This window comes from Lathyrus oleraceus, chromosome 7 (genome assembly GCF_024323335.1).
Source record: "Lathyrus oleraceus cultivar Zhongwan6 chromosome 7, CAAS_Psat_ZW6_1.0, whole genome shotgun sequence".
NCBI lineage: Eukaryota > Viridiplantae > Streptophyta > Magnoliopsida > Fabales > Fabaceae > Lathyrus > Lathyrus oleraceus.
The window spans coordinates 152926333-152939726 of NC_066585.1; the positions used below are offsets into that span (position 1 = coordinate 152926333).

The window sequence follows — 13394 nt, forward strand, 5'->3', positions numbered from 1 at the left end:
ATTCGTATTTTTAACAAGTACAAAACATGATTGATTTAGTTTCTAACAAAAATAATTTTAAATTAATTATAAACATATTATTGTTGATTATGAAAAAAATAAAATAATAAGGTTTAAATAGTTAAATTGTTTATGTAAGTTAGCAAATTTTTTATTTTCGTTTTTATAATTTAAAAAAATATATAATTTTTCAATATTACAATTTTTTTATATTCGTCTTAAAGTTAAAATTTATAAAAAAAATTATATATATATTTTTATCGATTTTAATTTTAGAGACTAAAAAAAACATAAACAAAAATTAAAAATTTGTTACCTTGATTTAACTATTGAAGTCAAAGAATAAAAAAAAATATAAAAAAATTATTCATGATGATGTAAAATAAAATAAAAAACTAAAAAGTAATTCTGTTCGATAATATTATTATTTTTGTTTAATCGTGGCACCCTGTTTTCTCCCTTTTCGTTTAACCTAGCAAAATATGCAGCCGTCACTGTAATTCAAGCACGCCGCTGGTTCATCCTCCCGTACTGTGTGATTTTCACTTCTTCTTCCCCGTCACTGTGAGTCTTCAGGTTTCTCTATTCAATTTTTAATTTTTTTTTTAAATCTTCATGAAATGCATGTACCTGCTCCGTGGTGTTCTTATGAAATGCATCTCAGGCAGACACGACAGTGATGCCCGCCGTAGCATCGCTGTATCGGTCAGCGGTCGATCCCCTCCGCACCGCCGCGATTAGCTACATAGGTTTCTCTTGAGAAATAGATATGTAAATTACTCTATGTTTTTTTTGGTGTATAATGAAAATAATCACACACATTTTCGAGATTTATGACATTAATTGAAAATTGTTCCTGGCCAAAATAGTCTCATATTGTTTGCGAATTGAGACTAAAGCACAAAATCAAAGGGATTCTCACAATAAAAGCAAACAATACCTTGTAGCCGTAGTGACGCGGACTTGAGATCCACTTAAACATACCCCCACTTAAACATACCCCCACTTAAACATACCCCGTATGTGGGAACTCAAAGTTTGCACTATGCCCCTTAGCATCGGCTTGGAGCAACTGTTTCGTGCTGGGCAAAATAATCCCACATTATTTGGGAGTCGAGGCTATGGGAATCGAGTTAAGGGTAGATTATATAGATCACTCGTACACCTCAACTCAACTCAACTCAGTGTCTTTTGTAAAGGATGATTCTAACACCCACTGTGGTTGAGGGTAGTTTATATACACTACGGCTACGAGGATAATATCTCGTAGCTGCAGTGGCACATGCTTGAGGTCGATCAGAATAAAGTTATATACACAAAAATCATAATAATGGAGATAATCTCTACTCTGGTTATAAATACTTAATTGTGTCCGGAGCTGCTTCTTGTGTTTATAACTGAGCCTTGATCTTTTGGTAAGGTATCATGTGCATTGTGTGATTTTGAATTGTCCTCGTAAGGCATGGGCTTTAGGTCGACTGGAACAAAATTGCATACACAAAAATCATAGTAATGGAGATAATCTATACTCCGGTTTTAAATACTTAATTGTTACATGAGCAACTTCTTGTATTTATAATTGAGCCTTGGTCTTTCGGTAAGGTATTCTGTGCATAGTGCGATTTCCAGTATGGTGTATGTGTATCTTTACACTCTTCAGTTGATAATGTTGATTGCCTGTAGTTTATTATTGAGATAATAACAATTTTTGTCTCTTAATACAATCTTTTAGTTATGGGTTTCATTACATGTTAATTGAGATGCAGACGGAAAAACAGTTTTCATTTTTTCTGGTTGGATTTCAAATTGTAGGATAATGGGGCGGAAAGCCGGTGGGCTTTTTATCAACTCCAAGAGATTCAGTTCACTTCATAAACCTTGCATGAAGGAAATGATAATGTTTATGAACTGTATGGCTACAAGCCATAGCGATGTTGAGGCATGTGCTAAGCAGAAGGAAATATTAAATACATGTATTGAATCTCAGGTAATGAGCTCTTAGTTTACAGTAAGCAGTGCATATTATTGTTACATGATATAGAAACTAAGCAGTGCATAAAAACTCTTCAACTTTTGTTTTCTCAGAGTAAAAAGAACAGAAAGTCTTGGGGGAGTATCAATTATCAACTGCAGAGGCTTAGCCGAGGAAGGAAGTAGTTTGAGATTTTCTGATATTAATCATTTTTACAATTCAAGATTGTTTTCTTGAAAGCTTATCCTGATACAGCTAAAATGACCTTATAGTCTTTTAAAGTTATCTTGATGGTGAAGTTTTTAGTATTTCTCTATTTAACCATTAGTTAAAGTTGAAAGAGTTGGTGGAATTATTTTGAAGAATACCAATGTAATTTGTTCTGTATCAGTTAAAGCTTTGATAAGCTGCAAATAATTTATGATACCATCACTTTGTTATGTAGTTTCTGCCCTTCATTGATATCATACATTCTTTTATATTTGATGAAGATGATAGCGATGTTCCATTGTTTCTCAACAATATTGTGCTTATGAGTTATGTTTGTTGATCATGTGATGAATGCTTTTTTAAATAGAATTTCGAAGATTAGAACCACTTTCTTTTCCCAATTGATGAAGATGGTCGATCATGTGGATTTATTGGTCTATGGTGGAATACCGATGACTAGTGCTCATCATATGCTTCTTCAGGCACAGCAGATTTGGGAAGGTTGGGAAAAACAGTGCTTATTATTTTTACCTTTGAACTTTGAAGGATTGCATGAACATCCCACTTTCAAAAGAAAGCGCTTCACATTCAAAGTTGCGTTCTGGACCTTCTGATCACTGCCCAGGTTCAACTGGTTTGAGTTAGGTTTTCTTTTTTTACTCCTATTTTTTTCTATAGGATGTGGGCAGAGTTCTTTGATACAGATTTTGAAGGTGTTTAGCGGGAACGTCTATAGTCTTACCCCAGGAGCTTGTTACAGTGCAAGAATTGGGTTTACTGAACCATTTGCATGTTAATGTCCTACTCAACAATCATCATATGCAAAGTGTTCCTATATTCATCTCAAATGCGGATGGGGACATACATTTTTATAGTCTGTTTTTAGCTAGTTGCTGTCGAGCCATGGAGTGGTTTAGTGGTTCATTAACTTGTCTTAACTTATTACAGTCAATTTTTCGTCTTAGTTTTCCAGCAGTCTTCCTTTAACTTAATGTCTGCAGTTTTATCCTTTATCTCGTTACTCTATTTGTTGAATCATATGACCAGGACAACGTTCACGCGAATGGATGCAAGAGGCTTTGCAGATATTGGATTAGTGAAAACAGTCAATCCATCCCCCAAATTGTAACTAGGGGAACGGTCTTTGACCAATCCTCCTCTTGGATCAGAGGAATGGTTTTCTCACGTGCAACCTTGACAAAACCGGTCTTTCCTCAACTCATTGAATAGGAGACTAATCCTCCTCTTAGATCATAGGAACGGTTTTCACACCTTCATGCACTGAGGCTGTTAGCTTGTAATGGACATGGGATTGGGTTGGCAACTCAAGACCCAGTAGGCGATGTGTCTGCCCGTTTTTTCTTACGGCTCTTTCATGATACTTTTGGGTTGATCGAATCATGGACTATTCTTTTCTAAGGCCCAATAGAAATTATCCTAGTCCACATCTATTTGTGATTCTTCACATCAAATGTGTTTTTCAAGACTATATCGAGTATTTAACTTGGCACCCAAAATTGTCTCCGATAAAAAATTGAATCAAATTTCTGGTTGGCAAATTAGAAATTTCGGTATCAATTAAATTCTTGGTAGTGTATTTTAAATTTTTGGTATATCGGAATTTATGAAATTTTCGTGAATTTACAAATACTATCGGAAATTCTAAAAGTATCATTTTATACCGGAAATTTCAACAAAACTGAAATTTCTAGTAGTGTTATTTATTTGAAATTTTAATCGTTCATAATTTTGCCGATAATTTTGGACGGATGTGTTTGCACCGACAATTTTGTGTGGTTCAGAATAAATGAAAGATTGTATAAATATGAGGGTCACCTGTTGTTTGATAAAAACATCTCAAAATATCTTTTCTTCAATTTTTTTGATCAAAGGTGGAAGTGTACTTCAACTTAGCTTCACCTCTCGTAGAGTTTCGGCTTTCGGACGACACTGCATCTCTCACTGCCTTGACATCTAAGTTGAATGAATTGTTGTCTGATATCGAAAATAGAAAGGTGAGAAATATTGAGTTTCGTAAAGACTGGATTGATACTGATGGAAGGGTGAAATACAATCTTATTGAGTTGAAGACCGATGAAGATGTGAAAGATATATCAAGATCATTTCGCCGTAGGTTAACAAAGGGGTTGATCGAGTTAGAAGTTAAGATTTTAAGGTCTGCCGACGACATAGTTAAGATGATGAAACGTCTAGAATCATATGGTAATGTCTAGATTTTCTGATTTTTTTTTTTTAAGTTATGTAATCCATTGTCAAATGTTAATTTATATTCATGTTGCATCAATTGAAGATCAAAAATATTATCTAATACAAAGTTATGATGAATACGTCTAAGTAATATTACATGTAATACATAAATAATACATAAAGATATCAATAATGTCTAAATAGACCCCCCAGGCTATATGTGCAGTACGAGATAATCCAATATAAATTGTGTCATTTGGGTTTACTAAACTCATGAGATTATTCATAATAATTTCAATCATCTGGAGGCGCTGATGGTCATCGACATCAGTTGTAGAACGGCGACGACACGTCATCGACAAATATCCCAACATCATTTTTTTTTAAATTTACAGTACAAAATCACACAAATTTTATAATTTACGATAGAAAACATACTGCTTTTCGAATTTTCGATAGACCAATTGAAATTTCTAGTATCATTCTAAAGAATTCCAAAATCGTTCGTGTGAGAGATGAATTTCAAAAACTGAATAAAAAATTATTGCAGAAACAATATTATCTATTCATATAAAATAAAGAGTGTTAGATTTAAGTGAAAAATGACAAATTAAATTCTCGAGTATGATAAAAGAAGGAAGTCCAATTTAAATTTAAAAATTGTCAATTTATTTTTAATGTAACGGGTGCAAAAAGAAATATAGAAGCAATCCCAATATAGCCCGAAAAACCAAGCAACAAATCTCCACAAGGATTGTGTAGAAACCCCAAATTTAGATCTCTTAAGATCTATGCAGGTTTTTGAATGAGTTACATTCACATTGACTCAGGATGCTACCATTGGGGGACCATGCTATATGCTTCCACAAAATTAGATGCTGACAGCAAATCAAACTTTTACATATCATATAGTAATAGTATTCCATAAAATATGATTTTAACCAACTCAACTGGAAAATTGAAAACTCTTTCCATCATCATAAAACTTTAAGCAAATGAAAACATAATTGATATTTCATTGCATTATTTTATTTAAGGAAAAGAAAACTCACACTCACCCTCGATGAATTCTTATTTTTAAATATCTCAGCTTCATTTGTTCCAAATATTAGTAGAGTCCTCCATAGTCCATACAAAGTGGTGTTAGACACAATTAATGACAGATTTATTTGGTGTCATCAAGGTAGAGTAGGGTTGTGGAGAAACACCAGGGAGGGAACTACTTTTCACTTTTTGTCAGCTCAATGGTTCCTATGTAGGAACAATTCTCTTCTGCTGCTCTACTTGCACACCAGACGCAAATTTTTTAATGCACTTTACCTCGGAAAAATGTTTATTTTTTTTAATAGAGCCTTGTGTAAATACAGCTTTTGATGCGAGGAACTTCAAAGCATAGCCCAATTCGATTCATATTAGTTAAGAGAATTTTTTTTAGTACATCCTATATGGTACTCCTTCAATCTTATATTACAATCAAATTTCATATTTTTAGATTCATTAAATAATTTATCTATCTAATCTATATAAAAATCAAATATATCAATTATTTAATAAATCTAAAAAGATAAAACTTGTTTATAATATAGAACGAGGGGAGTACTTACTCACTATCCAAAAATACTAAAATGTTTTGCAGATTTCAGAGATACATTTTCAGACGCAACTAATACACATATATTTCATTTGTTTTTGAATTATGTCTCAATTTTATGAATAAATTTATTCCAGAAATACATTTTTGATTTTTTTTCTTTAGAAATGCATTTCCTGAACATACTAAACCCCCCAAAAAATAGAAACTTATATCTATGCCTCCTCAATTTCGCTGCAAAAGTCACAAAACCAAAGCCTCTATAATCATATTTCTTGACATCCTAGATAAATATAGACGTATGAGTTAGCTAACATTCAACACTTGTATATTTTTTATTTGACATCCTGCAAAAACTTATGTCTAAACCTTCTCAGTTTTGCTGCAAAAGTCGACAATACATGTTTGTACAATATTCTCTTGAGCCTCTCTTTGAGTGGTAAGTAGAATTTTAGTTTAAAGGACAATAAAATTCATTTTAGTTGAATACTGAAGCGTTGCAATTTACATCATGCTTCATATCACATTTGAGTTTTTAACATGACCAAAATTAATGAGCAATAAGGAGTTTAGATTCTATTGTGGCGTCTTTGCCCATTTTAGTGTTAGTGTGTAACAGTAACATGGAGAAGTATATTTACGATGATGAACATCCATTTTCCTTTTGAAACTCAAATTTTGTTGGACCTTTTTTATTTTTTATGCTTTTTTTTTTGGTTCAGCAGGTTTCGAAAATGTATTTTCGGAAACTTTTTGAAAATGCATTTCAAAATAAATTTATTCATAAAGTTGGGATGTGACTAAAAAATGAATGAAGTGTGTGTGTGTAATAGTGTTAGCCAGCAAATTTCGACTATGTCGAAGAAGAAAAATTGAAGCAAGAGGAACAGAATCATAAGGCGAAGGGTCGAGAGGGGCGAACATAGTCGAAGCAGTTCGACAATCAAGAAGGATATAAGCTAGGTCAAAAAGAGGTCGGCGGGGGTGAGTTAGTCGAAGTCGAAACCAAATGAGCAAAAATTGGTATGATTAGTTGAGTAGAACGTAGGGGAGTTGCAAAAGACGTGGGTTTACAGTTTCAGACGCGTGGCACATTGTAAATAGCCAATGACCATATAGTAGTTATTTTTTATTACTATTTAAGTAGATTTGATTTTTAGTTCTAGGGTGACATTTGTAACATTGCAAAAGGAAAACACTTAAAGTATCAAGCGTTTAAGAGAAAAGAGTTCATTCCTGCAAAAATGTATACTTGATTCCACATTTATCTTGAAGCAATTTAACTTACCAAGTCATTTTATCTGCTTTGTCATTTACGTTTTCATCTTGCTTTTTGTCAGTTTATTTCATTGCACCTTTTTACAAGCATTTTTACCTATCGTTTTTCTTAATCCAAACATTTCACCAAAACACACCATATACTCAACACTTAGTCTAGGATTTTGTAGCTGGTCCTGCAAGTAAACCTCAATAGGAAGGCTAGAGATTGTTCGCGTGAAAACCACATGCGAACAAATTGGTCCAAACATTTCACCAAAATACACCATATACTCAACACTTAGTCTAGGATTTTGTAGCCGATCCGACAAGTAAACTTTAATATGAAGGCTAGAGATTGTTCGCGCGAAAACCACGTGCGAACAAATTGGCACACCTAGTGGGATATGTTGTGTTCAATATATGCAATTACGTAGTGGAAAAATAGTATCACCATGTCCAAATCTAAATGAAGAACCGTCTTCAGGAGGAAATACAGTTGTGTCGCAAACAACTAATGTTGGTTCTGACATTGTATTTGCAGTTTCAATTGCATATAGTGGACCAATATTGACACAACGTCAGTCTGAGACTCCAAGGCTGACGAAGATGGGGACTTAAGGGAAATATATGCGCAGTTTCACAGTGCCCATGTATTGAACCTTAGGAATGCCAACTGAATTTATGGCAAGTATGCATAATAGCAGTTCAACATTTGGCGAAAATCCATCATCGGCATTCTCACCCTACCAGGGGTTAGGACCTTTGGTAAACCAATTCGGTCGACCCCGAGGTTTAGGTTTTTCATCTCAATCGATCCCAACTTTCACATCGAACTCTTCTGACGAATACTCTCCTTACACGTGTAAATTGTTGAAACCATCAAACGGGAAAAGTTCCATCGAAATAGAGAAAGTAGATAAATACGTTGCTAAAACTTACACTTTCGATGTGTCTAAATGTTACGAGCTATTTGATTTGTTAGTTAAAGATGGTCAAATTATTATTCCTCAGGGTTTAAAGGATCCCCCTTTAGAGCAGAAAAAGAAAATGGGATTCTGTAAGTTTAATAACTTTCTTGGTCATAAAACATCTCAATGTGTTCTTTTCAGGGATTTGGTGCAGAATGCTTTGAAAGAGGGTATGCTTCAATTTGGCGAAAGGCCAAAGATGAAAGTAGACTCATATCCTTTAAAGGTCGAAAAAACCTTATGCTCCGAACCTTTCGAATGCATGATGGTTGAGACTACTGATGGTCCCAACGAGTCTTTGGTTGTAGAATCTTTTAAGTGTATGATGGTTAAAACTACTGATGGTTTTGACAAGAGGACTGAAGATGAACTAGAGGTAGTTTATTCTCAAGCTGGAGAAGACCTAACTGATTTCCAAGAGAAATGCAGAGTGAGTGGGTCGAAGGTGGTGCTATGTCAAAGGTGTAATGTTGTGTTCGATGAGAAAACCGTTGAAAAGTATGAAACTAACAAGAAGAAGGCCCTGAAAGAAGAGAAGCCTAATATCCCAAGGTTTGTGTTCGAAAAACATGGAACACCTCACCGAAATAAGAAGTACATAAGGCAATTCTAGTAACCTCGACCAAAGACTTTTCTTCCTCCGTCGGATATCTAACAAGAGAAGTGGGTGGAACCTATGAATTAGAAGGGGGGCAAAAGGCTAAAGTAGAGAGTTCTTGATTTGAAGAAAGAAGCCAAGACTCTAGAGAAAAAGGTCGAACCCAGAGGTTATTGTAAGGGCAAACTGTCATACAACATACGATCATAGGTTTCGATGATGACAAATGACCACCATGGATGAATCGACATTGTCGATTCCACCTCTACAAAACAAATGCAACATATCACCTATCATATCTGTTAATACCTTAGGATTGGCATTAATTTTAGTAAAACAAATAATGTAATCACCTCTGTTGTTTTAATATGTTGGGTTGAAGAAATTCAACATCTGGACCAACATATCCTGTACGATGTCACGACATCAGGTCTGTGACATCGTACATGTGTAGAAAACTGAATTAATTAATTCAGTATATATTCTGGGATTAGCAAGGATATCTGGTGAATATCCTAACTCCCATGTGGAGGTCTTAAAGACTTAATCAGAATATATATAGGCTCTGAATATGGAGATATACATGGAGAGATTCTAGGATTGAAGACCTTGTTTGTAGCAGAATTTTTCTGCTGAAGTTGTAACAGCAAAGAACAAGTCTGCTGCGATTTCTGAAGGCCCAAATCCAGTTGGGTGATTAGGTTATAAATAGTTAATTGTAACCTAGTTTTTGTAAGCCTCTTAGAATGAAAATTTAGGGGTGTGTGTGAGGTAAACCTCCCAATCTGTGGGAAGGTTACCATGTGTTTCTCAGTGGTCAAAGCTGAGAATATTTGTAACTCAAAGCCTGTAGGCAAGAGTGATTTTGTTCTTGAATGAAGCTGTGAAGCAAGTTCAAGGTGTGGTAACATTACATTGTATTTGTAGTGATAGGAATGGAAATTGGAGGTTTCTATCTAGGAGTTCCTAGGTATAGACTGCATTGGGTAGGGATTAAGTGAAGAGTTGTAAACGGAGGAGTTTAACTCTGAACTAATACTGCTGATAGTGGATCTTCTTCCTGGCTTGGTAGCCCCCAGATGTAGGTCATGTTGGACTGAACTGGGTTAACAATTTCCTGTGTTTGTTTTTCCTTCTGCATGTGTTTTTGTTACTGTCATAACTCAGCTGGTATTCCAGTCAGCTTATCAAGATGATAACATACCTGGTATATAGCCTTCTGTTTGAATGTCAATCAGAATGTTGTAACATTCATCAGTGACAGTGTATACTGAACAATAAGCAGGTTAGGTTCAGTTCAGTATAACAGACCTGGCCGAAGGATCATTGTGAAACTGTTAAACTGGATGTTTTGACAGTTGATACTGAAGGCTGATACTGAAGTAGAGACTAATTGGTCTTTTACAGTACTCCAAACTTAGCACAGCATGGTTCCAGGAACATAACAGAATCAACATAGGTTCTGACTGTCGAACTGAATGTTGTGACATTCATTCTCAACAGCATGTGCTAAAGTGTAGGATGATTGGTTTTTTTTTTGTTTAGGTATTTTTCTCAGGCTATTCTTCAAGGATTCAACAGCTGAGCTAAAAACCAGGAAACCAACTACTAACCTACAATTAATGAACCTAACAAATAACCTAGTTGTTAGCAATCTAATAAGTGGAAATTAGATTAACGTGTTCAACCTTTAATTCAGGAAATACAAGTAAAAGACAAACACACTTGAACAATGTAACAGATGATGTCCAAAATCAAATGTAAGACATCATGCTGATAACTGTGTAAGAAAACAACAGAAGTGAGTGCTAGGATTGATCTCTGTTGAGTCTTTATTCCTGATGCACAGAACCAGGTGTTCATCCATTCTAGGGTGACATAGAATGAGATGTCGTGACTTCTGTGAACGTGTGCATATTGGTACAGTGGTTAATACCTATCTTGCTGTATTAGTTACAATGTTAGATCAGATGTCATGACTTGGAATAGAACATCTGAAATCTGACTACACCAGAATTTCAAATGGTATCAGAGCAGGCATCCTGTTCTGCTTCTGGATGAGATCCATGGGTGATACTTTCTGGTATCTTGCAAGAAGTTATGTTGGAATCTGTGGAAGGTTCTGTAATTTTCCTGAATGGTCCCTTGAAGTAGGTGGATAGACTGTTCATGACAGGAATGATGTGTACCTGTATCTGGAGGTTGGCAATTGGCCTTTGGGTGGGACAGCTGTGCCAGTATTGAATCACAATCAAACTTGGCATGGTATTGGAGGCTGATCTGGTGAAGTGTGCGTTCATAGGTTGAGTTGTATTATGATTTCCGCTGCATAATACTTGGCAAAACTCAAACTCTGATGTAGTTTCCCCTCATGTGGATGAAAGACTGCTGTATTCAAGATTTCATCATAATCTATTGAAGATGTCAAAGATACTCGAGTCTCCTCAAGTCCACTCATCATGACGCTCTCACTTCAGGATGGTAAGAATCAACTGATCACTGATTCTGTTACTCCCTTTGGGTAATGTATAGGAAGACCTTGAAGAATTTCAAGGAAAGTTTGTTCCAAGGAGGTGGAACTAATGTTCTATGTGATGTTAGAACATGTCGTTCAACAAGTATGCAACTACTGGTTGAAGAGCAGATGTTTTTAGGTATCAAACAAAGGGAGACCTTGTTTGGAACCTACTCCTGACCTGGAAGAGGAGACATCTGTGTGTGCTCAGTTGACAAGGGTAGAGTCAACTGTGTGTAGGCTCAAGAAGGTCACATGTAGAAGTCTGGTCTCTAGAAGTGGAGCTGTGTGACATTGTGCAATTCCTGCTGTTTGCCCTATTCCTGTAGATTAATCAGGGCTGGATAGCTGTTCTCTGGAGTACTATGGTGTGTGGGATGACAAGTCCTCCGGATGTTAGAAGTCAACAATGGGGTAACCTGACTGTTACTTCATTTAAGAGGATTGGGACCATGAATCTTGGTATTCAAGCACCACGATCAGAAGTGACAGTTCTTTCAAGGAGTGAGAATATGAAGATTCATAGGTTGGTTGATGTAGTATGCTCTGGCAATGCATATCTGCTATTGACTGGTGTTCCTCTAGTACTTATGGCCAGCTAAAGTCTGATAGGAGTATGCGTAGGTATAACTCAGAGAGTTAGCTACCACTGGTAGGGATGGAGTATGTCATGTTGAGACATGTCTGTACAATGCATGGATATTGGTGTGAAGTTTCCATGATTGTTAATTTGAGGGGGAGTTTTGGTTAACCTCCTCACATGTGATCAGACTAAAGTCTGGTTGGCTGTTGACCTGTGTCACATGGGTTCTGGTGGTTGTGTGACACACTTGCAAGGAAGAATTCATCTCTCTCATTCCTAAGGGTGGATTTAATCTGAGAAGATTTTCAAAACTGTTGAAGTGCTTGCAAGCAGAAGATGTTGACACTAGAAGAGTATGTTCAAAGTAGTCTTATGGTGGAAGTATCTGAAAGGAATATTGGGAAAGGATTTAAGATCAATGTCTACTTGTGCCAAGTACAAGTGTTCAATTGAATATCCTTGGAGCTCAAGATAACTGATGTTATTAAAGATGTTGGAACATCACTTCTTCAAGACCCTGTGCAGAATCACAGGAAAGATAGTGCATTGGCTCATGATCTATCTCTTTGGTGGTAGCAAAAGCATATGATCTCTGAAAAGGTTTCCTGGCAAGAAACATGTTCAGCCGTGGTATGTACAAGAAGAAGAAAACATCATAGTCTTGATGGTGGTTACTTGGATCAGCTTATTCCTGATCTAGGTAAGGTAGTGCATTGGCTAATGCACACTATGAAGTTAAGAACTGGTGGCAGCTCTCTTAACATCATGGAAACAGCTTTGCTTTAGGAAGTGGAATCCTTGGTATAGCTGAAAGGTCAGTCTCTAACTGGTCCTTCTGAAGACTTATACATCAGAGTGTCTGATGTCTTTGGAAAAAAAGCGGGGATTCATCAAGGTGTGAGCTTGGATGACTTAACTGCAAACCTGCAGGATGGAGGTTGTTTACTCAAACTTGGTTCCATAATCAAGTCTATGAGAACATTGAACTCTTGTTCTGTGAAGGGAGGAAGTTCCTTCAAGTGGCAGAAGAAGGAGCTGAATTCAACAGTCGGATGTCAAAACACAAGTTGTGACATTTGGTTCAGCATCAGATTCTTTGTTGATGAAGTGGCACATCAACTTGAGATAGAAGGATCTACAGGGTTGTAGATTGGACTCTTCAAAAATTGGAGTTCAAATCTCACTTGGAAGGTCAGAATATCTTTGGGAGAAGTCTGATAAACTTGGGGAGGTCAAAAAGCAGCAGTTGACCTTTTCAAATGAGGACTCATGAAGGAGGTAATCAACTAGTGGCATTTGGTCTATCTCAGAAGTGAGTTCTAAGAATCAAGATAATCCACATATGGCAGCTGATTATTCTTGAGGAAAGTCTGAGAAAAATTACTTTTGAGCAGAAAAGTAGTAAGTTGAAGACTAAAGGAGGTGCTTTCTATTCATCTCTTGGAGCTTGTGGTAGGAGTTCTGAGCTATCTATGGAAGAGTATCTCTT

At 36.0% G+C, this 13394-nt stretch overlaps 1 protein-coding gene across 2 annotated transcripts; it reads left to right on the forward strand.

The window, feature by feature from the left end:
* The first annotated feature begins 404 nt into the window (after positions 1 to 404).
* LOC127108307 (uncharacterized) lies at positions 405 to 2462 on the forward strand. Of its 2 annotated transcripts, none has more exons than XM_051045773.1 (3): positions 405 to 564; positions 1813 to 1987; positions 2086 to 2462. In XM_051045773.1, exons 2-3 carry the CDS (start codon positions 1817 to 1819, stop codon positions 2155 to 2157), a joined length of 243 nt encoding a protein of 80 aa, XP_050901730.1. In that variant the 5' UTR covers positions 405 to 564; positions 1813 to 1816; the 3' UTR covers positions 2158 to 2462. The 2 variants fall into 2 exon arrangements, with proteins under 2 accessions (XP_050901730.1, XP_050901731.1); XM_051045774.1 differs by having other exon boundaries at positions 425 to 576.
* The last annotated feature ends 10932 nt before the right edge of the window (positions 2463 to 13394 follow it).